Source organism: Balaenoptera acutorostrata, chromosome 15 (assembly GCF_949987535.1).
Source record: "Balaenoptera acutorostrata chromosome 15, mBalAcu1.1, whole genome shotgun sequence".
Taxonomy (NCBI): Eukaryota; Metazoa; Chordata; class Mammalia; order Artiodactyla; family Balaenopteridae; genus Balaenoptera; species Balaenoptera acutorostrata.
In genome coordinates, this window is record NC_080078.1 from 26,281,312 (window position 1) to 26,308,430 (window position 27,119).

General features: G+C 45.2%; 2 protein-coding genes across 6 annotated transcripts in view; one reads left to right on the forward strand and one right to left on the reverse strand.

The window, feature by feature from the left end:
- Positions 1-830, forward strand: part of MYH11 (myosin heavy chain 11) — a 106,366-nt gene extending 105,536 nt beyond the window's left edge. For 2 of the 4 annotated variants that reach the window (XM_028168049.2, XM_057530214.1), the window contains one exon: positions 128-830. In XM_028168049.2, coding sequence (XP_028023850.2) covers positions 128-260 — 133 coding nt within the window. In that variant the 3' untranslated portion in view covers positions 261-830. The remainder of the gene's footprint in view (positions 1-127) is intronic. The other 2 variants (XM_028168050.2, XM_028168051.2) reach the window with 1 other exon arrangement.
- Positions 831-1,690: 860 nt separating this feature from the next.
- The window catches only part of NDE1 (nudE neurodevelopment protein 1), a 31,168-nt gene continuing 5,739 nt past the window's right edge, over positions 1,691-27,119 (reverse strand). The window contains exons 2-9 of one of the 2 annotated variants that reach the window (XM_057530215.1): positions 25,019-25,144; positions 23,800-23,953; positions 18,984-19,132; positions 7,862-7,998; positions 6,368-6,547; positions 4,983-5,074; positions 3,782-3,933; positions 1,691-2,948 (exon numbers count right to left, since the gene is read on the reverse strand). In XM_057530215.1, the coding sequence (XP_057386198.1) occupies positions 2,855-2,948; positions 3,782-3,933; positions 4,983-5,074; positions 6,368-6,547; positions 7,862-7,998; positions 18,984-19,132; positions 23,800-23,953; positions 25,019-25,101 (1,041 nt within the window). In that variant the 5' untranslated portion in view covers positions 25,102-25,144 and the 3' untranslated portion in view covers positions 1,691-2,854. Of the gene's footprint in view, positions 3,080-3,781; positions 3,934-4,982; positions 5,075-6,367; positions 6,548-7,861; positions 7,999-18,983; positions 19,133-23,799; positions 23,954-25,018; positions 25,145-27,119 lie in introns of both variants that reach the window. The other variant, XM_057530216.1, reaches the window with a different exon arrangement.

The following is a 27,119-nucleotide window of genomic DNA, read 5'->3' on the forward strand; positions in this document are numbered from 1 at the left end:
CCTGAATATTTGCGTCTCATTTGTTTTGAGTTTGTTTGTGTTTGTTTTTTGCCCCGTCTGAAAATCTCTTCCAAGCTCGAGGGAGATTTCTGTACTAAAGAAACGTGTGTTTTCTTAACACCCACAGGCGAGGGAACGAGACCTCTTTTGTTCCCTCGAGAAGGTCTGGAGGACGTAGAGTTATTGAAAACGCGGACGGTTCTGAAGAGGATATGGACACTCGCGATGCAGACTTCAACGGAACCAAAGCCAGTGAATGAACAACTTGCTCAAAACAGGGCAGAACCAAACCCAGTGGACTCCTCTTAGCACCGTCTAAATCCATTTTCAAACTCCAAACGTCACAGACACCCCTCACGATGAATGTAAAGACCACCACCCTGCATTCAGGGCATCAACTTAAGTTTGGAACGATGTACCGAAGGAGAAAAACCCAACAGGAGACACAGACACACCCACTCCCTCTGCCAAGAACTGTGCAGAGATTTTGAATTTTTAGAAAAATATATCCACGGTAACTGATCACTGGCAACTTAGTTTACGTGAATTGGGGAGAAAGTCACCACGATGGGTGCCACTGTCCCCACCCCCAGCCCTTCCTGCCCCATGGACTCTTCCATCGTCCCGGTGGGCCCTGGTTTGAGAATTCCTCTTCCCTCCGGTTCCCACACATCAGATGCACACAGTTCACCGAGACCAAGTGCCTTCTGTAGTCACGTGAATTAAAAAGGAGACGCCGCTCAAACGGCTGAGAGCAAGAATGTCACGCTGTTTTATATGCACCCCAGCTGTACTTAAGGACACCCTCACTAATAAAAGGTTATAAATCACTAGAATGGAGTTGACTTTTCTGTTGTTTTCTAGAGAAAAAGGACGGGGTGGGGGGGTGGCCTCATTTAATCCTCACGACAACCCTATGAAGTCAGGGTTATTATTTCATTAAATGGGGAAACTGAGGCCCAGGGAGGTGAGATGCATCATCCGAGACCCCACAACTGGCCAAGAGAAGAGCAGAGACACAGAGTGAGTGGGAGTGCGGGGCTCCTCCACACAGGAGGTGGGCGGCTCGGGGCCCAGGGAGTAGGACCATGCCCGGGAAGAACATCTTTATCAATCAGAACAGCACGTATTTAACGTGAAGAATACGAGTTCCTTGAACGTTTGAGTTAAAACACAAGACTTCGCCCGGCAGGGCTCGACAAACTTTTTCTATAAAGGCCCAGAAAGTTGAGTATTTTAGCCTCCATCATGGTCTCTGTCACATTTTTGTCTTTTTAAAAACAATTAAACCACCCTTTAAAAATGTAAAAACCGTTCTTGGCGTGAGGGCCATAAAAACCAGGCCTGGGCCCGTCCCTTCCTTGGCCTGTGTGTCCTAGACAGAGATCCCTGGCGAAGTTTCCACTCAACACATATGATTCCATACACCAACTCCATGGGATCAAACAGACTGAAAAGAGGGGAATTACAGAAACCAAGGACGCACTGAATGACCAAATGCTAATACACCCTGAACAGGACACACACGTGTCCCAATACAATTCTAAGAAGCTGACTCGATAGGAAATCTTTAAAAAAGTAGTTTTTTTCATAGTCACTTGGTTAAAAAAACAAGTTTTTCATCACCAGATAGCAAACACAGAAGCACAAAGGCAGCAGCATTTACTGACCACCACAAACTAGCTGAAAATCAGTTTCTCTTGATTTTATTGTTCTTTTAAAAAAATAAAAGTACATCTTTTACTGATATAGGTTAGAATGTTGCCAGGGCAACGAAGTGGGCACTCAAGTTTAATTCTCTGCTGAATTTCAGTAGCATTTGAAAAGTTCTGTTTTCAACTCAAGGATATTTTTGCTGTTCTTTTGGAAAAATAACTTAGTAACAGAAGGCCGTTAAGCTGCACGCACGCGCTGGAATTCATGTGTTCTTTTTACTTGCGTCCAAAGTGTGAGACGGCCGTTCACAACCAGCAGGGATGAGCTGCATGCCATCTGTGTGGAAATCCTGGGTTCGTTTCTTCTTTAATAAGGAACCTCCCACCGACAGTCCTGGTGGTTTAATCTTATTCGAAGGTCACCCCAATTATTTCATCAAGGCTTTGAATGAAGTCCTGTTCTTAGGGGCTGCATTACCAAGGCCATCACACCCCAGAGACCCTAAGGGTCCTGAAGCAGAGGTCACCCCCAGGCCAGGACAGAGGGGCTCAGGACAACTTACAGCCAGGATTGGTCTAAAGAGGACACAGAGTTTCCACTGACCTGGTCCCACAAAACGTACTCTGAAACTCAAGCATGCCTCTAAAAGCCTCAGTGAGAGGCAGATTAAAAAGTCTCAGAGGTACACCACACCACAGTTTAAATAAAAGGTACATGCCTGTTCTGTTCTTCACCCCTAGATGTGATTTCAGTGCACTGATCCCTGTTGTGCCAAAGAGCACTGGAGATTTTGTTCTGGAAGAAGCTACAGTGAAGTGGGGGCCGGAGTGAGCCTGAGATGGGCTCAGACCCCCCTTTATAGGTGTCCCGGTCATGGAAAACACCTCTCAAGACCAATCAGGACTCAGGTCTGCTGAAAATGATGGGGCAGCCTCGGCGCCCACGTCGCCATTTCCAGAGGGTCCGCTTTGTCCCTGTCCACTGGCAACACCCCAACAAGGAGGCCAGGGGTTATGAGATGGCATTTCCTGGGGACGACCACCGGGGGCCACAGGCGATCCCCGCCCCGCCGTCACTGGCTAGTGCGACTGCTTGCTCGTATTTCTCAAACTAACTTAAACAAAAACCTAGTTTAAAGAGGGTAGGAGGGTAAAATGACTCCTGCACAGACACCGGGGCCTTGGCTTCCGTGGGTTTCCTAAAGCAACATCTTGACTACACCCTGGGCTGACGGCAGCGACGGTGAGGAAATATTTGAAGGCGGCTTCCCAAATTCCAGGCGTTTTCCCAACCTTCAGACAGAGCAAACCAAATTAGGCGGACATTACAGCTGTTACAGACTGGCTAGCACGGGGGCCCACAAAGTTATAAGAGTGAATATCAAGGTCGGGAGCAGTGTCTCACTGGGTCTCAATTTTCTCTCCTGTGAAATGAAGAAAAGGACACTGGCTATCTAGGGCTCACGTGCCCAAGGCCACGCAAAAAGCCCAGTCACAGAAGACACTCCAAAAAAACACCCACATCTAAAGGTCCGGAAGTTATGTGCATGCTGGGGAGAACGATTCTTCATTCCCTGTCCTCTGTCTGCCACTGACCGCCCCCGCATTTGCGCGGCCTGGGGTCCAGTGAGATGGTGGTACGTCTTACAGAATTCCAGAATCTGGAAGCTGCACTGATTTTCTTCAGGCAAGAAAATAAATGAAGCTGTTAGAGGTCAGATTTGTGTTTTCCAATCAGGTGACTGGCTTCAGGCATCTAGTCTGGCTGATTTAGTTTCCTGAAGGTTCTAAAGGTTAAAAAAAAAAAATCCTCTTGTGGGGGAAGCAGAGCAGTGTTTGAAGCCTGAGTCCTAAACAAGGGAGTGATTTATACAAAGGACATTCTCACAGCATGACCAGGAGCTGGGGCTGCAGAATCAAGTAATAAAAATGACCGTCTCCTTGGCCGCTTGCCTGAACCAGCAGACACCACCTAACTCTGTCTTAAGGGATGGGGTAGAGGATAATATACCTCATTGACATAATCATGCGACTTTGAAAAATGGCTATGGGTCAGGGGTCAGAGGCTCCCGGCTGGAGAGGATGGGTTCTCCCGACACTGAGGAGGAACAGCAGAAGGTACTGACCCTTTGTCACCCAGATGCACGCTGGTGCTGCCTGGCCGCCTGTCGCCGCCGTCTCTGTTCTTGCTCCCCCACCCCGAGGCTGGGCCACTGGGTCGGTTTGGGGACTGATCATACACGAAGTTCCGGCAGGAAGCAAGTTTGGACTCCAGAGCCTGGAGAGAAATATGCTTTCCTGTCTCAAGCTGAAGACAAGAACTCTTGCCTCTCACCAGAGCCCATACACTTAATAATAGCTTAAGACAGTGGTTGTCAAACTGGGTTGTGTGTTAGAATCCCAAAGCGTGCCCCACCCCATCCCCAAATTCAATGTACGTCCAACTCGTAGAACTGGTAGTCTAAGGTATTTAGGAGCTTCCAGAAGAGTCCCCAACCCGACCTATGATTTAAGTCTGCCTATAAGAAATATGAAATCAACTTTTGGAATCATTCACTCTCTCCGCTACCTTGTAAAACATGCACCAAGCGGCAGGAGGTTTGAAGAAGGACTTGCCTCGCTGTAAACAAACCCTCTGGAAACCAAATGGGTAATGAGATCACCCTGGGCTTCTGTATACTCTAACTAAACATAAAAACCTGCTTATATAACAGCAATCCAAAAAACCGAAAGCCAAAAGGAAAAACATAGAAAACGAGTTGCAAGCTTCTATTAACTCTGAATGCATACATTCTGGTCAATGACAGACTGGCAGGACTTAAACTCTGTGGCTTTCCAGGCATCATTTTTAAAAATAAGAAAAACAACTACAGAGAATATCTATGTGATTTCTTAAGCACAAAAGACTCCTTCCCTGGAATTAACATAAAACCTATAAGGTCACGTTCTCTGCCCTAGTCTTTCAAGATTTTCCCTTTAACTCCCTGAGAAATTAAAAAAAGGGAAGGCAGTTTTCAAATGTTTCTCAGTTTTTTCAAATGAAGAAAAAATATCATAGATACCATCCGAATCTCCCAAATTGCCAGGGAAAATGGTACAGGGAAAGAAAGATATAGCCGGGGATCAAAGGGTGATTCAGGGTCAGAGCCCGGGTGTTTGTCAGAAACAACACCCACAGAAGCGCAGCGACTGTAAGGGACACGAGAGCCAGGGCTACACCTGCACCTCATGAAGCCTCTGCCAGAGGGGAAGCAATAGGTAAGGTCACCCCTCAAGTCTTCTGAAGATAGAAGACACCACACGGACCCTGGGGAAGCGCCGTCTTACCCCCACTTTCCGCAGCAGGTCTCCCACAATGTTGAGGGCAGATATCCGGGCCGCCGGTGTGAGGGGGGTCCCCCCAGTGGAGTCGTCCAGACCTGCGTGTGCAAAAGGATGCACACATGACACCAACACACACTCAAAAGTCTGTGCACTAACGTCTCTGAACGCGAAACCCGGGGGTGGGCGAGCAAGCCCCTCTGATCCCAACGCTGCCCTGTTTCGGTCAACGGTTTGTTGCCTAACATAACAAGAGCATCTGACGACCAACTTCTTGCAGCCATATAATGACTATACTTAATATTTATCTTTACCTGCTATTCTTTTTAAACAAAATCAAAACAAGCCCTCTTAAACTCCTAGGAATTCCCTACAGTTAATTAACATTAACAGCCTCTGAAGAAGCCCCACTGGTAAGGGTTCTACTCCTCAGAGCCTCCTCTCTCTTCAAAGCAGGGCTCACGGACCAGCAGGACCAGCATCACCTGGACGCGTGTTAGAAACGCAGGATCTCACGCCCTGCCCAGACCTGCTACATCTGAGGCCCAGCTGAGTCATGTGCTTATTCAAGTGTGCTCTAGACTGGGATTCTGGGAACCTCACACTCTTCATCCTGGGCACAAGCTGAGGGACAGGGAGCATGTGGTGGTGTAACCCTGGGAGCCGGCCTGCCATCTGCCAGCTGCGTGATGTCAGGCCAGCTCCTCAACTCAGGGCCTCAGTCTCCTCATCCATCACGTGGGGACAGCACTTGCATTACTTGCGTCTTGGGCCGTGGTGCGAATCCAGTGAGGTCATGTGTAAATACAAAGCACAGTACGCAGAGGGACTGGCATATCCTAAGTGCTCGATAATTGTCTATTTTTATTACTTACTATTAAGTGGCCCAATCAGAGCCTCACAGTTAATCAGTCAGCAGCGGGGCTGGGGAAGAACTCAAATTTCTTGGTTTTTACTGCATAGCACAGGTTATGCTGGATCCAGTTCTAGATGATGTATTGCTGGACCCATAGAATGCTTTTTAAATTTTTTATTTGGTTACTGAAATTTTTAATTTGGGCGATTTCATATTAGACAAGAGGATCTCTGGCTTCTGGTGAAGAGTGGAGTGTCTGCTGGGCCCACACCTCTTGTGGTAGAAGCAGAGTGGCAGCTGCCCCTCTGGATGAGGCTTCCATTCTCTAGTCTGCCGCAGACTCCACTACTCCCTATCGTCTTACATCCAAGAGACTCCTCCCACCCACCACAATGGTCTGCCCCTGTGAGCACCCCAGTTTGCTCCCTGCTGTACAGCCTGGTCCTGCTTCTCTCTCACCCAGGACCCGCCCCGGTTCTCACCCAGGAAAGCTTTGTGAAGCCAAGAGAACCCTCCCAATTCCCATCCTCCTTACCACGTCTGAACGTCCCAGGTGTGTTTAAGCTAGAGCTGGGTCCTCGATGAGCTATGGGGGTGGATGGCACGGAACCAGTGGCCTGTACAGCTGTGTCTGTCCTTTCAGCTTCCACAGAGCTGGGCATGGGGGTCCTGGGTTTCTCCTGCTTTTGCTGCACAGCCAATTCTTGCCGCAAATCTGGGCCAGGAAAAGGATTCAGATTAAGTCCCTGCTTTGAGTGATGGGGCAGGGGGAGGGTCAACAGGAGACACGGGTCAGCAAGAACCACCAGAGTGAAAAACTCCAGGTGGGAACCCTGAATGAAGCAAACCCCACAGGACCTTGCCCGGAAGGCTTGCAAAACTACATGGTTTTTCTTTTGAGTAAAAACAAAAAGGTTTAAAAATTTTTTCAAATCATGGCAGTGATACACTACTGCTTTTACTGTTTTAAGAGAATTCAAATGTATCAAGGTATACACAGAATACTAAGTGAAAATGTGCTTTCCCAACCTGTCCTCAAATGCCCCTCCTCACTCCTGATCACTGTAACATGAGGGAGATCTTCTCAATCCTTTTTCTCTGCATTTCACACATAGAGTTTATATGTGTATCTATTAAGCATATAAGATGAATAACTTTTATTAAGCGTAAATAGAAACATACATCTACTATCTATGTGTTTTCCCCCCTTCAATGGTATGTCCTGACAGGCTTTTTTATTTATTTAATTTTTTTGGCCAAGTGGCATGCAAGATCTTGGTTCTCCAACCAGGTATCGAACCCGTACCCCCTGCAGTGGAAGCACGGAGTCTTAACCACTGGACCGCCAGGGAAGTGGTCCCCTAACAAGCTTTCTATGACTACATTTATATCTATACCATATTTGTTTGAACAACTGTTTAACATTCCACAAAATAAATCTATGTAATTTACTTACGCACTTCATTACTGATGGGCATTTAGGAACAACTACCTTTTAAACTTAAAAGAGTTTTTCTTTCTAAACCCCTTCTACTGGCTACATATTAGAAACAAAATGAATGTCATAAACAATTAATTGGGATTTTAACAGAATCTCTTATGGACCCAACTTGGATGACTTGCTAATGTCTTAGAGTTAGAAAGCTCTACCTTTGGAAGTGCTACCTCCAAAGAGCAAACGCTGATGAGATTCTGGAGTTCCAAGCCACGTGTATCAGCAGCCATTAAGTCACAAAAGTAATGCGCTGGCTAGCAATTCCATCAACAGGCATTTTCTCCCCACAAAACTCCTGTGCTCCTGCTGAGCATAAAGCGGGTGCTGGGCTTAAATACCCACAAAGGGTCTCTACAGGGTTGGACATCTGACAATTCTTAGCACAGGGTGGGGACCAAGGCTCAGCCTGCCCGGTGTGGTCCCTGCCCTCGGAACACAGGTAATGCTGGGTGATGCTGTGGGACAGGACACCCTCAGGCCCAGAGAGGGCACAACGGTGGTGAAACACACAGAGCAAAGCCAAGGCCTCCTGACCTCTGGCTTCATCCTTCAGTCGCTGAACAGATTCTAGGAGATTCTCCTTCTCGTCCAGTTCGCTCTCCAGGAAGGCATTTCTTTCAATGGCTTGATTCAAGCGCTGTTCAAAGTCCTCAAGAGACATGATCGTGGCCCTGGATGAGAGACAAGCAAAGCTGCCCAAGACAGCAGACGGCGTATCCGTCTGGCACCTACAGACCCGGGAAGCAAGAAGGGTCATGCACACATGGTGCAAGTCCCAGCTCTGGCACGTCCTAATCCCACAGAGCTGAGCAGGCCCCTCAACCTTCCGGGACCCGGCTCTTCACCTGCACAGTGGGAACCTCTCAGCTTACGAGGTGCACACGGCTGTCCCGGGGGGTTAAATGAGATCATGTCCGTAAAGCACTTAGCAACGAGCCAGGACCTAATTAGGACCACAGACAGGCCCCGGTCAGATGCCACGACGTGGCATGTTCCATCTTGTCTCGGAGCCTCACGATGCAGTCAGCATTCAGAGCATCCCACTAAAATGCACACGCAATGGAATAACACGCATTTAAACAGCTAAGGGAGGCCATCTTCATCCCTCAGTTACCTTAAAAAGTTAAAAAAGTTCACAACGCCCAGCCCCAGCCCAGCTGCCCTAACAACTGCTTCTTTTGGACAGTGTAGATAGCCACTGGAATGCCGTGTTAAAGGCACTGGCAGGGTTCCCTGGTGGCGCAGTGGATAAGAATCTGCCTGCCAATGCAAGGGACACAGGTTCGAGGCCTGGTCTGGGAAGATCCCACATGCCGCGGAGCAACTAAGCCCGTGCGCCTAGAGCCCGTGCTCCGCAACAAGAGAAGCCACTGCAATGAGAAGCCCATGCACTGCAACAAAGAGTAGCCCCTGCTTGCTGCAACTAGAAAAAGCCTGCATGCAGCAATGAAGACTCAATGCAGCAAAAAAAAAAAAAAAGGGTACTGACAAGTGCTGCAATAAGGAAATCTGTTTAACTGTCTGGACAAGCTACCTTCTCTGGGCCTCAGTTTCCTCACATGCAAAGCAGGGGTAATAACAGAACCTCCGCATGGGATGGGGGGCTGGGGAGTGCAGCAACACACAAAACACACAACAGATGTTTCACACATAAGTGCTCAATAAATGTCAGCAACTTTTCTCACTGATCCCGTGTTTGTCTCCAGAAGACCTTTAACATCCCCGTAACTGTATCTCATGGTGATCAGAAGCATTTGTTTGGAGTGGAACTCATGAGTTAACACCTTGCTCTAACGTGTAAGACAAGCTAAGTGTCCCTGGGCAACTTAACCTCTCTGGGTCTCTGGGCCTCCAATGGCAAAGTAAGGATCAATCATTCATTTATTCAGCACTTTCTACTATGTCCAGATTGAGTCATATTAGTTCCTACCTCAAAGGGTCTTTAGAGGTAAAGAAGATAAAGTTACCAAAAGTGCCTGATTTAAATATCATCCCTTGGGACTTCCCTGGTGGCGCAGTGGTTAAGAATCCACCTGCCAATGGAGGGGACATGGGTTCGAGCCCTGGTCTGGGAAGATCCCACATGCTGCTGGAGCAACTAAGCCCGTGTGTCACAACTACTGAGCCTGCGCTCTAGAGCCCACGAGCCACAACTACTGAGCCCATGTGCCGCAACTACTGAGCCCGTGTGCTGCAACTACTGAGCCTGCACTCTAGAGCCCGCGAGCCACAACTACTGAGCCTGTGTGCCGCAGCTACTGAGGCCTGTGTGCCTAGAGTCCATGCTCCACAACAACAGAAGCCACCGCAACGAGAAGCCCGTGCACCGCAGCGAAGAGTAGCCCCCACTCACTGCAAATAGAGAAAGCTCACACGCAGCAACAAAGACCCAACGCAGCCAAAAATAAATAAATAAATAAATTTAATAAATAAATAAATATCATCCTTTGTTGTTTTTAGAGTACAAGACTGGAACCAGTTAAAGTGACCCTAAGGCTGGCATGTCAAACAACAACAAAAAAAGATGAAATAGCTAGGAATTCATGTAACAGCAAACATGTAAGACTTTATTGTAGGGCACAGAGGCTTGTCAAAATGCAGACATACGGTATTTATGAGGAGGAAGACCCCAAATCATAAAGAAATCAATTCTCCATAAGTTACCTAATAAGTTTAACACCATCTAATAAAAATATGAACAGGTTTTTACTGGGGGACACAGGCACCAGGGACTGATTTGAAATATGATGTGATAATGAAACAAGAATGGCCAGGAGAGGAACGTTAGCTACAAAAAAGAATGAGATCTCACCATCTGCAACAACATGGATGGACCTAGAGGGTATTATACTAAGTGAAATAAGTCAGACAGAGAAAGACAAATACCATATATTTCACTTATATGTGTAATCTAAAAAATAAAACAAATGGGGACTTACCCGGTGGCACAGTGGGTAAGACTCCGTGCTCCCAATGCAGGGGACCCAGGTTCGATCCCTGGTCAGGGAACGAGATCCCACATGCATGCCACAACTACGAGTTCAGATGCCACAACCAAGGAGCCCGCCTGCCGCAACTAAGACCCGGCGCAACCAACCAAACAAATAAATCTTAAAAAAAAAAAAAAATTGGCCAAACCAGAATTTAAAAAAATAAAAACAAATGAACAAATACAACAAAACAGACGCAGAGTTACAGATACAGAGAATAAACAGGTGGTTGCCAGAGGGGAGGAGGTTAGGGAGAGGAGAGGAATAGGTGAGGAAGACCAAGAGGTACAAACTTCCAGTAGCAAAATAAATGAGTCACAGGTATGAAAAATACAGTGTGGGGAATACAGTCAATAACTATGTAACAATCTTTGTATGGTGACATCTTAGACTTATTGTGGCCATCATTTTGAAATGTATAGAAATACTGAATTACTATATTATATAACAGGAACTAACACAGTAGGTCAATTATACTTCAAAACAAACTCATTAAAAAAGAGATCAGATTTGTGGTTACAGACGCGGGGGATAGGAGGAAAGGGAACTGGATGAAGATGGTCAAAAGGTACAAACTTCTAGCTAAAAGATAAACAAGTACTAGGGATGCAATGCACAACATGATAATTATAATGAACACTGCTCTATGTTATGTATGAAAGTTGTTAAGAGAGTAAATCCTAAGAGTTCTCATCACAAGGAAAACACTTTTTTCTATTTTTTAATATTGTATCTATATGAGGTGATGGACGTTCACTAAACTTATTGTGATAATCATTTTATGATGCATATAAGTCAAATTACTGTGCTGTTCACTTAAACGTATACAGTACTGTATGTCAATTATATCTCAATAAAACTGGAAGAAAAAATGGGCCAGGAGAACTCTGAAAAAGAAGAGAACAGGGGCACTAGCTCCCCTAGATACAAGGAACACGCTCTTTAAAGCCTCAGTAGTGAACAGTGTGCTACAGAGTGAAACAGTTATAAGACCAGACAGACCAAGGAGAGCCAAAGGTCCAGAAATAGATCCAAATACATAGGAGAATTTATGATAAAGGTGGCATCACGAATCACTGATGAAAAGATGGTTGGTTCAATTCTAGGTCTGGGGACTACCAGGTAGCCACCTGGAAAAAATTAATGTTGGATCCACACCTCATGCTACACCCGAAGATGAATTCCAACTAGATCAAAAATTTAAACTCAGTATTTGGTCAAAATCTACTACTGGCTTCTGGAATGCCAGAGAACCAACTTCAGCGGCATTTCTGGCATTCCTGAACCTGTGTGGATCAACGACCCCCTGACTATATACAATCAGGCCGAGTCAGTAATATCAGCAGGGCACAGCACAGAGACTTATTGTTACTATGTGACTATTTGCTTTCAAATAAAGGTAAGCATCCTAGTTGTCCCCTGAGTGGAAAAAGCTTTATGTTCTTTATATGGTGAAATTCTGCCAACTGATGTATTTGCATATTTATTATCATAAGAGTAAAATGCTGCAATACATAAAAACTGTGAAAGCTGTTAATCTCATGGACAGTTACGAGAACCTGAAAATAGTTAAGCAGGAAAAGAGATTTTCAGTAAATATGAATATTAAGAGATACATCTGTTAGATAACTAAGAACATATCCTTTTTGAGCCAATAAATACTTAAAAGTCTATGTATCACCAATAAATACTTAAAAGTCTATGTATCACCTCACACCCATCAGAATGGCCTCCATCCCAAGAACAGAAAATAACAAGTGTTGGTGAGGATGTGGTGGGAATGTAAAGTGGTGTGTCATTATGAAAACTGTATGGAGGTTCTGTAAAAAATTAAAAGTAGAATTACTGTATGATCCAGCAGTCCCACCTCTGGGTACATACCCAAAAGAACTGAAAGCAGGATCTCAAAGAGGTATCTGTACACCCTTGTTCACTGCAGCATTATTCATAAGAGCCAACAGGTGGAAGCAACCCAAGTGTCCACTGACAGATAAATGGATAAAGAAAATGCAGTACACACATGCAATGAAATATTATGCAGCCTTAAAAAAGGGAAATCCTGGGCTTCCCTGGTGGCGCAGTGGTTGAGAATCTGCCTGCTAATGCAGGAGACACGGGTTCGAGCCCTGGTCTGGGAAGATCCCACATGCCACGGAGCAGCTGGGCCCGTGAGCCACAGCTGCTGAGCCTGCGCGTCTGGAGCCTGTGCCCCGCAACGGGAGGGGCCGCGATAGTGAAAGGCCCGCGCACCGCGATGAAGAGCGGTCCCCGCACCGCGATGAAGAGTGGCCCCCACTTGCCGCAACTAGAGAAAGCCCTCGCACGAACCGAAGACCCAGCACAGCCAAAAATAAATAAATAAATAAATAAATAAAATTTAAAAAAAAAAAAAAAAAAGAAAAAGGGAAATCCTGTCACATGCTACAACACGGACGAATCTCAAGGACATTATGCTAAGAGAAGAAGCCAGTCACGAAAGGACACATCCTATTTGATTCCATTCATATGGAGTTTCTAATGTATTCAAAATCATAGAAACAGAAAGTAGAAAAGTGATTATCAAGGGCTGAAGGGAACAGGGAGTGGAATTAATGTTTAGTGGGTATAGAGTTTCAATGTTGCAAGATGAAAAAGTTCTGAAGAGCTGTTGGCCAATAATGTGAATACATATGATACTACTGAACTGCACACTTAAAAATGGTTAAGGTGGTAAATTTGATGTCAAATTTTTTACCACAAAAAATTAAAAATAAAAAAGTCTATGTAGAGAATTCCCTGGCAGTCCACTGTTTAGGACTCTGTGCTTCCACTGCAGGGGCCTGGATTTGATCCCTGGTTGGGGAACTAGGATCACACAAGCCATGTAGCAGAGCCAAAAAAAAAAAAAAAAGTGTCTATGTAATAACACATAGACACTTTTTTAAAAAATTAGATTAAATCAATTTTAATCTTCATTGAACTTTTTGGCATCTTGGCATTCACATATTAAACAAAATACCCTTTAAGGAATATATTTACTTTTTAGTTAATTCAGTTAGGCCTGGAGTCTTTCAAGGTTATCCTTTTACAAGGTCATCTCCTTCCTCAGTTAAAAGTGAGCCATTTGGTTTTGCAGATGTACAGTTGGAGAGACCAAAATAAGCAAATAGCTGATGGTGCTGATAAATTGCCGTTCTTGCAGTAGACTGTCAAATTTTCCACATATAACTATTAAAATTTTATAATGAAATTGTAAATTGTAATGTTTTAAAGTTTTTTTTTAAATAAAACTTCAGTATTCCAGAACTTTATTTGTTCTATAATGATGATTTGGGTCTCTACCACATCTGATTTTAACATTCAACTATTCAGCATGTGGCTAAAATGTGAATCCAGTGCATCTTCAGGAGAGAGAAAGAAAGAAAGGAAACATAAAAATACAAGAAGAAAACATAGGCTAATTGCTTTATAGACCTGGGACTGCAAATAAATTTGCCTACACAGAAATCCAAATAACTTTCAATAGTAACATATGCAATAGACAAAGATGGAAGACAAATGACAAACTCCTAACATTTTCAATTCATATCATAAACAAATATATAAACATCTCCTAGAAACTGATGAGAAAAAACAACCAGCAATCCAGTTTGAAAACAGGCAAGAAGATAAAGAGTTCACAGAAAAAGAAATAAAAGTTATTAAATATATGAAAAGGAACTCAAGATCACTCATAATTCAGAAATGTACCTATTTGTCACCTATTAGATTGGCAGAAATCCAAAGTTTGAAAAACACTGTTTAGTGAAGCTATTTGGAAAATGGAGACTTACTCACATAGGTGCTGGGAATGGAAATTGGTACAAATGTAGAGAACAATTGGGAAAAAACTATCAAAACACATATGCATATGTCCTTTGACCCAAGAATTCCACTTCTGGGAATTTATTCTACAGATATACATCTATGCAAGCAATGCATATCATTCGCTACAGCAACACTTATCAATGCAAAAGAATGGAAATGCAGCAAATATCCAGCCGTGGGGGGGATGGATAAATAATTATGTATCATACAATACCAACCATACAATAAAATATTATGCTCTTGGAAAAAAACAACAACAAAGAATCCTCTGTGTCCTACTACAGAATGACCTCCAAAATCTATTATGTGACAAAGCAAGATGTACAATAGTACATACATTCTGTATAGAGAATGTTCTTTTGTGGGAAAAAAAACGGCGGGGGGGGGGGAAATAATACAAATTTCTATTTGCTTGAATTTGAATTTAAAAACTCTACCCCTGGGCTTCCCTGGTGGTGCAGTGGTTGAGAATCTGCCTGCTAATGCAGGGGACACGGGTTCGAGCCCTGGTCCGGGAAGATCCCACATGCCGCGGAGCAACTAGGCCCATGAGCCACAACTACTGAGCCTGTGCGTCTGGAGTCTGTGCTCCGCAACAAGAGAGGCCGTAACAGTGAGAGGCCCGCGCACCGCGATGAAGAGTGGCCCCCGCTTGCCGCAACTAGAGAAAGCCCTAGCACAGAAACGAAGACCCAACATAGCAATCAATCAATCAATAAAATAAATAAATCTTTAAAAAAAACAAAACAAAACAAAAAAAAAACTCTACCCCTTTGTATATTATTTTTGAATCACGTGACTGTACTATCTCTTTGTGATAGACTGCATTATTGGTCCCAATTCTTCATCCTCCCTGTAGCCACACCCTTGCTTTGGCCTCATTGTGGGTGGAATGTACTTTCCCACCCTTTGACAGGGCTTGGCCGTGTGACTTGCTTTCATCAAGGATATATGGGTAGAAATGATCGTAAGCCAGTGGCTTGCCAAAAATCAGAAAATACTACAAAGCCACAGGAACCAAGTCATTACGGTGTTGGTAGTAATTCATAAATTGCACGTTAGACAAAAAAGAGAGAAGAATCCTGAATTAGATTCCAGAATATACAGTCAGTCCTCCACATCTGTGGGTTGCACATCCTTGGACTCAACCAACTACAAATCAAAATTATTCAGGAAAAAAAAATCCAGAAAGTTCCAAAAAGCAAAACTTGAATTCGCCACTCACTGGCAACTATTTATACAGATTTTAGATTGTATTAGGTATTATAATTAGACATAATTTAAAGTATATGGGAGGATGCACATAGGTTATATGCAAATGCTACACCACTTCATATAAGGGATTTGAGCATCCACAAATTTTGGTATCCTCAAGGGTCCTGGAACCAATCCCCCATGGATACCAAGGAACAACTGTATGGCAGGTTAACATATGACAGAGATGCGTTCAGTTCAGTGGAAAAAAGATGGAGTGTTTAACACATAGTACTGGCACAAGTGGCTATCTACCTAATGAAAATAAAATGGGACACATATACTAGGTACAAAAATAAATTCCAGGTAGGTTAAAAGCATAAGTTAAAACAATTAATAAAAAAATCTTGCAAAAAAATTAAGAGAATACACGCATAATCAAACGATCAAGGAGATGTCCCTAGTGAGGTCTGGAAACCTAGAAGCTATAAAAGACATAATTGATGACCCAAAAATGAAAAATATTTGTATGAAAAATGATACCACAAAGTCAACAGACAAAAGATTATTTGTAAAAAATATTTTTCAATGCGGGACAAAAGATGAGCAGCAAAAATACACAAAGAACTCTTACAAACTGATTTAAAAAAAAAAGGAGGTCCCACTTCTGGTAATAATAAGGTAGCTTGTATCAGACCAAACATCCTGTAGATTACAGCTACAGACTCTGGGTGAAACGAGAAAAACAATGATCTGAAGTCACTGGCAAAAACCGGAAGGGAGACAACACTTGGAAGAGAGACAACACTTGGAAGAAGGAACAGCAGTGGCTGAATTCTGTATCTTTATAAGCTTTGTGTCTATAGCTCCAGTGATAAAAATCCACCACCTTGGCGGAATCCCAAATTCTGAATATAAACTCTTCCCACACCTCTGGCTGACCCCTGAACCATGCATGTGCATGGCAGACTTGAAGCAGCCTAGTTAAAAGCGTCAAACAGATTTCACCTACTACCCATCAAAGGGAGACAGAGTTTGGAGTGTGAGTTCAGCCTACTTAACAAACAAACAAATTAGAAACATAACAGAATCCATAGTTTCTGCAACACATCATTCATAATGTCCAGAATATCATCCAAAATTACTAGACATGTGAAAAGCAAGAAAATGTGACCCAAACTCAGTAGAAAAGGCAATCACTGGAACATCTAACATCTGAGATAACCCAGATGTTAGAATTAGCAGAAAAGGATCTTAAAGAAAGTTGTTATAACTATGCTCAAGGATGCAAAGAAAGAAATCTCAGTAGAGGACTAGGAAATTCTAGATCTTAAATATCTAAAATAAAACATTATTGGAGGCTTCCCTGGTGGCGCAGTGGTTGAGAGTCTGCCTGCCAATGCAGGGGACACGGGTTCGAGCCCTGGACCGGGAAGATCCCACATGCCGCGGAGCAACTGGGCCCGTGAGCCACACCTACTGAGCCTGTGCGTCTGGAGCCTGTGCTCCGCAACGGGAGAGGCCGCGACAGTGAGAGGCCTGCGCACCGCGATGAAGAGTGGCCCCCGCTTGCCACAACTAGAGAAAGCCCTTGCACAGAAACGAAGGCCCAACACAGCCAAAAATAAATAAATAAATAAATAAATTTAAAAAAAAAAAAAAAAACATTGTTGGAACTGGCTTAACAGCAGATTGGAGGAGGGAAGAAGGAGTCAGTGAACTTGAAACGAGATCAATAGAAATGATCTAATTTGAGGAACCAAGACAAAGAAAATTAGGAAAAGATACAAACAGAGCCTCAGAGACCTGTGTGACAATATCAAAAGGACATGGGACACAACATGTGTGTAGTTGGTGTCCCAGAAGGGCAGGAGAGAAAGAAGAGGGCAGCAAAAAATCTTTGAGGAAATAATGACCAAAGTCAAATTTGGCGAAAGACAAATTTACAGATCAAAGTGCCCAGCAAACCCCTAACAGGATAAATACATACAAAATCTAGGCACATCACAAACTGCTAAAAACCAAAAATAAAGAGAAATTCTGAGAGCAGCCAGAGAAAAACACCATATTATATACAGGGGAGTGACTATTCAAATGACCACTAACTTCTGACTTCCAGCAAGGAGACCAGAAGACAGCAGAACATCTTTAACGTGCTGAATGAAAAAAAAAAAAAAACACCTGTCAACCTGGAATTCCACATCCAGTGGAAATATCCTTTAAGAATGAAGGCAAAAGAAAGACATTTTCAGATAAACTAAAGCGAGAAGAATTCACCATCAGCAGACCTGCACCATAAGAAACCCTAAGGGAAGTTCTTCAAGCTGAAGGGAAATGATAACCAGAGGGAAACTTCAAGAAGGAATGAACCAGAAACTGTAAATCTGTGGGTAAATATAAAAGGCTATCTTTTTACTCTCTTACCTTCTCGCATTACAGCTATCACATAAAGTTCAAGGATGGTAAGTGAAACTCTAAGGTTGCAAGGCCATTGCATTTGGTACAATATTAACGAAGTAGACTGAAAAGCTGAGCGTGTGTATTGGGGTCCCTAAAGCAACCGCAAAAAAGAATGCAAGGATGGGGCTTCCCTGGTGGCGCAGTGGTTGAGAATCTGCCTGCTAATGCAGGGGACACGGGTTCGAGCCCTGGTCTGGGAAGATCCCACATGCCACGGAGCAGCTGGGCCCGTGAGCCACAATTGCTGAGCCTGCGCGTCTGGAGCCTGTGCCCCGCAGCGGGAGGGGCCGCGATAGAGAAAGGCCCGCGCACCGCGATGAAGAGCGGTCCCCGCACCGCGATGAAGAGTGGCCCCCGCTTGCCACAACTGGAGAAAGCCCTCGCACGAACCGAAGACCCAACACAGCCAAAAATAAAATAAAAATAAAATAAATAAATAAATAAATAAATAAAAAAAAAAAGAAAATCCTTTAAAAAAAAAAAAAAAAAAAAAACAAAGCCCAGGTCTGAGAAGACCGCAAAAAAAAAAAAAAAAAAAAAAAAAAAGAATGCAAGGAGCTGTGGGTGCAGTGCCAAGGGCCTGTGTCTCAACAGGAGTGTGGGGCATGTGCACATTTGTCCACACTGATGAAACTGTACACTTCTTAAGATCTGTGCGTATCGCTGTATGTAATTTATATCTAAATCTTTAAAAAAAAACGTTTTCTTAAGAAAAAAAAAAAAGTGCCTGGCTCAGAGTAGTTATTCAATAACTTACTTATTATTGTTAGTATTCTGCTAAACTTCAGAACATCAGTTTAAGAAATACTGTCCTATCTTAGGGCCTATTTATTGAGCACATGCTTGTCCTTCTGCCTGGAATGTTCTCACCCCACACTCTTCTCCTGGAAAATGCCTAGGCATCCCTCGGTCTTAGCCTAAATGGCATTTCCTTTGGGAAGCCTTGCCTAATATTCTCCCAGCAATGGACAAATTAATATAACCAATCACATGCTCCCACAGCACCCTGGGCTTGCAGCACTTGCTGCCTGTTGCCCATTTCCTATGAGGCTGTAGGACCCACAAGGGTACTGGCTTTGCTCACTGCTGAATTCTCTACCCTCAGCACAGTGCCTGGTACCCAGAGACAAAAGGCTCCCAAACCTCTTTTCTCCTTCCCAACGTACCGTTTGGCTCTTTCCAGGTCGTCATTGGCTTGCTCCAGCTCTCTGATGTATTTCTGAAGTTGATCTTTAATGGCTTTTGTCTGGGCAAGGTCATCCTCTAAGGCTGAGATCTGCCGGTAGCCTTCAGAATGCTGCGTTTCAAACTTCTCCTGAAGGACAGAATCAACACTGAGTGAATGATTTAAGACTCCCGACGAGGATGTTTACCTCCCTTCCCTGTCATCTCCTTAGGACACTGAAGGTTAATCCTGGGACAGAACGCTCTCCGTTGCAGCGCATGTGTGTTGTCCCTAGCTGCTGAGCACCCATTCCTCCCCCTCTGCACAGCCCACCGGCACGCCAATTTCTTTATAATTAATTTATTTTTATTATTTATTTATTTTTGGCTGTTGGGTCTTCGTTGCTGCGTATGGGCTTTCTCTTGTTGTGGCGAGCGGGGGCTACTCTTCATTGCAGTGCGCGGGCTTCAGTAGTTGTGGCTCGCAGGCTCCAGAGCGCAGGCTCAGTAGTTGTGGCTCACAGGCTTAGTTGCTCCGCAGGATGTGGGATTCTTTCCGGACCAGGGCTCGGACCCGTGTCCCCTGCCCTGGCAGGCGGATTCTTAACCACTGCACCACCAGGGAAGTCCCACGCCAATTTCTTTAGGGGATTTCTCTCTCCCTTATTCTAGGATCTTTGTGGGACCAGCCTTCCCATCACACTCACTCAGGATGCCAGAGGACAAGCCTAAGCTCAGTCAGGAGAACCTTCTGTCCACAGACATGGACTCGTAAGCAAATGAGGGATGATGGGGGGAACAGGGGGCCATCAAGCTGTCAAGTCCCGAGTGCTTCCTGAGCATCTTATACCCTGCCCCCTCCCACATTGGTCCCTGCAGCCTCTGGTATCAAGCAGCCCCCAACAATCTTCAAATCGATCATTTTGTGCAAGGCGTCCACAGCCACAGAAAGCCTCATAAACCTCTCCGAGCCTGATTCACAAGGGCAATGCCGATGCACTTCACGTGATATCCCTGGATTACAGACAGAATAGCAGGAATCACAACGACTTTGTAGCCGGTGCCTCACAGTCAGATCATGGACTCAGTTTGACAACTGTTCTGACTTTGTGACCCAGGACACTCTCCCTGCGGCATGGGGGAGTTAGGAACTTCTGGGCCTCTGAGGAGGGAGAGAGAGAAGGGAGGGAGGGAAAGGGAGGCAGGAGGGAAGGGAAGAAGGAAAAAAACAAAACTGTTGTTTTTACCAAAAGAAGCTTAGGGTGATCTAGCCGGTGCTTTCCAAGGCAAGGCACAGCCCACATGACGTCTCAACCAACCTGCTGCTGCCCAGCTACGGCAGCTAACATTTACCACAGGTCTACTCTGTGCCAGCCTCTGGGCTCAGGAGGCTGTTTTTGTTGCCTCATTTAACGCCATTTCAGAGACATGGGAACTGAGGCTCAGTCACTTCGTCAGCCCAAAGTCAACTGGAAGCACATGACTGAGCCAAGATCCATCCCGGCCACCTGGGCTTGCGCTCTTAGAACAACTACGCTAAACTGCCCTCAACTACTTCCATCCAGGTCACATAGGAACTGATCACATGTGTGTGCGCACACACGCACACGCGCGCACACGCGCACACACACACACACACACACACACACACACACTCTCACTCATTCCGGCTCTGGCTCCTCTCTCAAATTACTTTCCATCATCAGACACCCTTACCACCTTTCCTTCATCTACAAACATGAAAGAAAACACTCACTTCCCACAGGAAAGACCCAAGTCTAATTAGAAAGTTAGAAAAACAGGCCAACTCCTCTTCTTGAGTCAGTCCAGTAAACAAAGCTGTTGCTAGAAACAGTCTGGAGGCACTGGGGAGAGTGATGTAATGGTGACCGGGCCAGAGAGGCGTGGCCAGAGCCACGGTGAAAGAAGAAGGTCCACAGAACAGGCAGATTATTTACAGGGCGAGGACAGGGAGGGGTGTCACATCCTCACGCTGCTCTGTTCGGTCTCCTCTGATACTCTGTTTCCTGGCTATAAGCACAGAAGCGTCTTGGCTCAGACAAGCAGGGGCAGACCAGGCCCAGGCACGGGCAAATTCCCAGGTGTGGCTCTGATGGCTTCCCACCCTTGATTTGGGTGCCTCCCCAAATAAAACAGGAGGATGCAGGATCCTAGGTCATTAACCTAAATTCCAACACAGGTTCCAAGAAGACGCAGCTACTGGGCTTGTCCACCAGCATAAGGATTCACATGTTGTCCTTTGAACTTGGGGACATGAAAAGCTGTTGCGCTTTCATTTGGGGCTAATTATAATAAACTGTCAGCTGATGGAGGCATCAATAGATGCTCTGTTGGATCCCTTGCAAGCTTTTTTATTCAACTTGCAATGAATAAGCCACTTGTCAAGGAGTCTGACTCAGTTGAAGACTTTCCTCTTAGGTGACAGAAATATGTGCTGAGGGCAGTTCTTCACTCCAAGGTAGTTCTGTTTCCTCGCCTGCTCCACACCCTGTGTCTCGTGAACCTGCCATGTAGTTGCAATGAAGAGGTCTTCTGCCGGTTCAGTGGCTCAGTCTGGAAGTGGTTAATTACTTAGCAACTGCATGATATTTAGTCAGCACGTCCTCCTACCCTCTCCAAATGATGGTTCATACCACTAGTCTTCCCATCCCTGAGCCCCCTTCAGTGTAAGGGCTATAAAAATTCCCCAGTGCCTAGGGCAGGGGCCAGGCTGTTAACAAAAGGAGTGACATGGGCCACGTGTAAGCAGCAAAAGACACTCAGTCCCCGGTGTCAGAGTTGGGGGGGAAAGGACAGAAGTGGGGAGCGGGGGCAAACTGGAGAAGGCTTGCTCTGTCTAAGCAACCACAACTCAGCTTTTTGCCAGTGTGGAAGAAGGCCGGCCTGGGGTAGCCAGATCCACCAAAGGAAGATCAAAGGAAGTCGGAAATCTAAGTTTTTACAAGAAGCCTCACAATTCTGAATGTTGATACTAAATATTTAAAAAAAAAAACCCACTAAAGATATATATTTTACTATCAAAAGAACAAACTGTAAGCAAACCCTCACCTCTAGTTAACAGCCTACTGCAGTATTTACAGGGAAGTGTACAGATGTTGGTGATTCACTTTGAAATGCATTGGGAAGATGGACTGATGGATGGATAGATATATAATAAAGTATGTAAGTATGGCAAAGGTCATTGGTAGAGCCCAGGTGGTGGATACAGGTGTTCACTGGAAAACTCTTTCAACCCTACTGTGTGCTTGAAAACTTTCATGATACAATGTTGAGTGAAAACCACTAAAGGCTTAAGCGAACAACATCTATGGGCCAGACTGACCCGTGGGTGGCCAGCGGGCTCTGTGGTCCATGCCGTAAAAGCTCGGAGTCCACTGCTCAGTTTCTACGGTCTGTGTGGTCCTCCCTCTGCTACTCCCCACACCTCGATCCCCAATCCGTTTGTTGGCCCCACTTTCTCCCACGTGCTAGTAAAGCCAGATTCCCAAGGTCCACTTGACAGTCATTCTTGCCCGTGTCTGTGGCAGTTCCATATTAACTCTTCATCAAACCCTTGTACACCAAGTTGCTGGCTAGATACACACACACACCTTCAAACACCAGCTCAAGTCCCTCCCATCTCCTCCATGATGCTGTCTCCAACCCGTGCAAATCTCTCTCAGGAGGATCTCATGGCCAGTACCACATAACTGAGCATCTTTTCGCTAAGTGCTTCCGGCTGTTAGGTCTGTCTTCCCCGCAAAGCTTCCAGAGGGCAAGGGACACATCCCCTTCCACTGTGCATCACACCTAGCCCGGGACTCACACGGCAGGGCCTTGGCTAGTTCTCCCAGTGGCTCATCAAAATATATATGAGGAGCTTTGTTTTAAACAGAAAATAAAAAAAACAAGACACGCAGGCATGCTGGGGCCCCACCCAGACTTCCTGAGAATGGGAATCTCAGGGCGGGGTGGGTCCAGGCCTGTCTGATGTTTATGAGGCTGGCCAGGTGACCCTGCCTGGCAGTGAGGGCTGAGAGCTGTCCCTAGGGCACAGAGTTACACTTTGTGATCATCTGCTAAGCTCTACAGAGTGTCCAAAAGGCATTCTTTACCCTGCAGAGAAGTGGTTCTCCAGATACTTGGCAATGTCTGCAGATATTTTTGGTTGTCACAACCTGGGGGAGGGGGTGCTACTGGCATCTAGTGGGTGGAGACCAGGATGCTGTTAAACAGCCCACAGTATGAAACACGGCCCCCACAAGAGAATCATGTGGCTGCCTTCAAATGTCAACAGTGCCCAGGCTGAGGAATCTGCTCTGTCCAACAGGACTTTCCATAACGATGAAGACATTCTACAGCCTCTCTGTCCCACAGTGACACCCACTAGAGACGTGTGGCCTTTGAGCACTTGAAATATTGGCTAGTATGACTGAGGAATTAAATTTCTATTTATTTTATTTTAATTAACTTAATGTCAGTAGCCGCACGTGGCTAGGGGCGACCATTCTGGACAGCATAACCCTGGGCCTTATAATATAACAATCAGCAATTCCAGAGACACTCCATACTCTAGAAAGGTCTACCTTCCACGTGCCTTGCAGGATCGTCACCAACAGCCAAGAATGGCCATGGGACATGTGTGAGACCTGCCTCTCACAGAGCGCCTCCATCAGGGGCATCAAGAGTTCAAGTGCCACACGTGCCCGGCAGGCCTGGGGGTGGGAGTGAGCCCGGGGCCAAGTCTGCAGGCTCCCTTTTCCAGTCACGACGCTGGACGCCATCCACACCTGCATGCGTCCCCTCTCACCCCCTCACCTTGATGGTTTCCAGCTCCACGCGAAGGCGGTTGTTTTCTGACAGCAGGTCCCTGTTCCTGGTTTCAATTTGTTGCAGCTGCGTCTCCAATTCAGCTTCATATTCTCGGCTTCCCTCCTGGAATTCTCGGAGTTCCTCTTGAGTGTTCTCTGCCCTACAGAATTCCCAGATGTTAGCTGATCATTTACTGAGAGCTTACATGCTGCTGTTATACATGTATCAGTTCTTTATTCAACTGCCTTTTGAGGCAGAAACTGTCATTGTCCTCATTATACAGATGAGAAGATGAGGTGACTTGTCTCGAGGTCAAACAAGTCAGAAACAGAGCTTGGGCCTGTCCCCAGGTGTGCCTGACTCCACAGCCCTTTCTTAACCAATTCACTCTCCACACATTCATTCCACTTGTACTTTTTGGAGCCCAACATGTAGTAAACACACTTTGGATTGTGTATTCTCTGCAGATTTATTTGCAAGTAGAAACTGGACATAATACAAATGCTCACTTATCACACCACTATCATGGGTCCCTGCCCCATATCCCAAACACCCAATTCTACCTTCTCAATCCTTAAAAGTCAAGGGATATCTTTTTTTTTTTTTAACACCAAGCCTAAATTCTCTTTAAATCAAACTAAGAATAAAGAAATTAGAGGAGCCGGAATAAGACCTCCCTGTGTAGATTACAAGAGTCCATGAGAAATAAAAAGAAACAACGTTACACACACACACACACACACACACACACACACACACACACACACACACACACACCCCCACCCCCCCCAGATATGGGCACTGAAACACTGGTTTCAAATTTAAAAATCTGTAACAACCCATTTTGCTAGGCATAGGGAGAAGTTCTTTCCCCACACACGAACGGCAGACCAGATACGGCATCCAGGAGCTGATAAAACCCTGCGAGAAAATAAGCTGGGAAGTAGCACAGCCGTTTGCTTAGGACCCTAGGCTTTGGAGTTCAAATTCCAGCTCTGTTACTCCCCTGGCTGTCTGACCTTGCGCAAGTTGACTTGCTTTCACTGAGGCTCAGTTTCCTCATTTGTAAAATGGGGTGAGAATGGTTTCTCCACGGGACGCTGTTGAGATTTAACTGAGATGTATGTTAAGCCCTTCACAGTGCCTGGCACATAGTAGGCCCACAATAAATGGTTGCTGCCATCACTATGGGAAGAAAAAGCAAGGTGAACTTTGGAGAACTGACCTCTGCTTGTAGGTCATAGCCAGGTCTTTCCAATAGTTAGCTTCTTCCCCCTCGGAGTTGAAAGTCTTTCCCGAGTCCTCCATTGTGAAAACGGGGGAAAAGATTATTATTCTTGTCTCATGATGTCTAGAAGAGAAAGTTTTAAAATTATTACCCACATCTGGTTAAACAGCTGATCTTTAATGGGGAAAAAAAATTCCTAGACTTTATGCTGGATTAAATGTGGCAAAAAACATTTGCCAAAAAACTAAAACTAAACCCAGACAAAACACAGCCCACCTGCACATTACATTCCATGGATAAACCTACCAGGGGGCTTCCCTGGTGGCACAGTGGTTAAGAATCTGCATGCTAATGCAGGGGATGCGGGTTCGAGCCCTGGTCCGGGAAGATCCCACATGCTGCAGAGCAAATAAGCCCATGCGCCACAACTACTGAACCTGCATTCTAGAGCCTGCGAGCCACAACTACTGAAGCCCGTGCGCCTAGAGCTCGTGCTCCGCAACAAGAGAAGCCACCGCAATGAGAAGCCCACGCACCGCAACTAAGCTCTCCACAAGAGAAAGCCCGTGTGCAGCAACAAAGACCCAACGCAGCCAAAAATAAAATAAATAAAATAAATGTACTAAAAAAAAAAAAAAACCTACCAGGACTTGCTGATTTACTACATTTGGGGGGGGAGGGGAGGATGTCTCACGGGTTCTAACTTAGGCAACCAGGCGCCACCACCATCCCCATCACCAGAGACAGAGAATCAGAAGGAAAAGTCTTTAGGGTGAGGGGATACTGAACCCAGCTTGGGACATTTTTAATTGGACCTGCCTGTGATACATTGAGATGCAACACTGGATCTGAAACTCGGGGTGAAGTCCAGGCTAACAATACAAATTTAAGAATCATGAGTTTGTAGCTGGTTCTTCCTTTTTTCTTGTGACAGAACCACGAGATAATTGACTGAGAACTATTTATGGATCTCTGAGGAGTGCCAGTGTTTGAAAGCTGGGAAGAGAAACAGTGATCAGAGACAGAGGAGAAACAGGTGAGAGAGATGAGAACCAGAAGAGTGAGCTGTCCTGGGAGCAGACGGTTTCAAGGGGAAAAAACAGAACGTTCCACAGTATCCAAGATGCAACAGAGAAGCTGGGAAGGTAAGGACTGGGAACTATCCACCCACAAGACTTGGCAAAATGTCGGTCACTGGTGATGTGAGCAAGAATGGTTTCAACACAGGGAGGAGGGGTAAACAGGGTGGAGGAGTAGCTAGGAGGTGAGGAAGAGGAAGTAGATGGGATTTTGGAGAACTGGGTATGAGAAGAAAAGGAGACACATTAGACAGTAGCCAGAGGGGAGTGCTGATAAGGGCCCGGACTCTGAGGATGCTGAGCTATCCAGAGCAGAGGTTAGGGAACAAATTTCTATTAACAGTTATCAGTCTATGGACTCCCGGCTGATAGAGCCTCTCAATGTAACAGCTTATTTTCTCAATTTATTTAAGACTCTGAGCTTGTCAAAAGGTCTTTAGGAATCCAAATGAGATCTCTCCAAAGTCCCTTCCTCCCCTCAAGCTAGCTCATGATTCTGTCTTTGGAGACAACAGAAAGAACACAACCCCTCACTCTGCAAGACATAAGTAACAAGCTGTGTATCTGGCTAAATATACAAATAATTCCGCTAAATATGTCAGTGTTGACATGGACACAATCACCAACTTCTGGATCCCTGGTAGAAACTGAACAATGATACCTACATCAGTAAGCACAGTACTTACTGATAACTCTACATTTGTTAGGACCTGTATTCACACCTCTTCCTCCAAATTTCTCTCCCTTCCCTAATTCAGAGAAAACATGCATGTCCCCACCCACTCCCTTCTGGGGAACAGAGTTTCTCTGAAAGCTTGACTAAAGCAGAGAAGCTGGATGGAGTAGAAAGTTGTTAATTTGATTTTTTTTTTTTCCAGTCCATCATTCCTTCTTCCATCTTTCTGTAACAGCACCCTAACATTCCCTTGGGGAAACCAATTCTACACTCCTTCCATGGGGCTCAGATGGACCTGACATCATCTTCTGCATCTGGGAGAACTCATGCCTCCAGCATCATC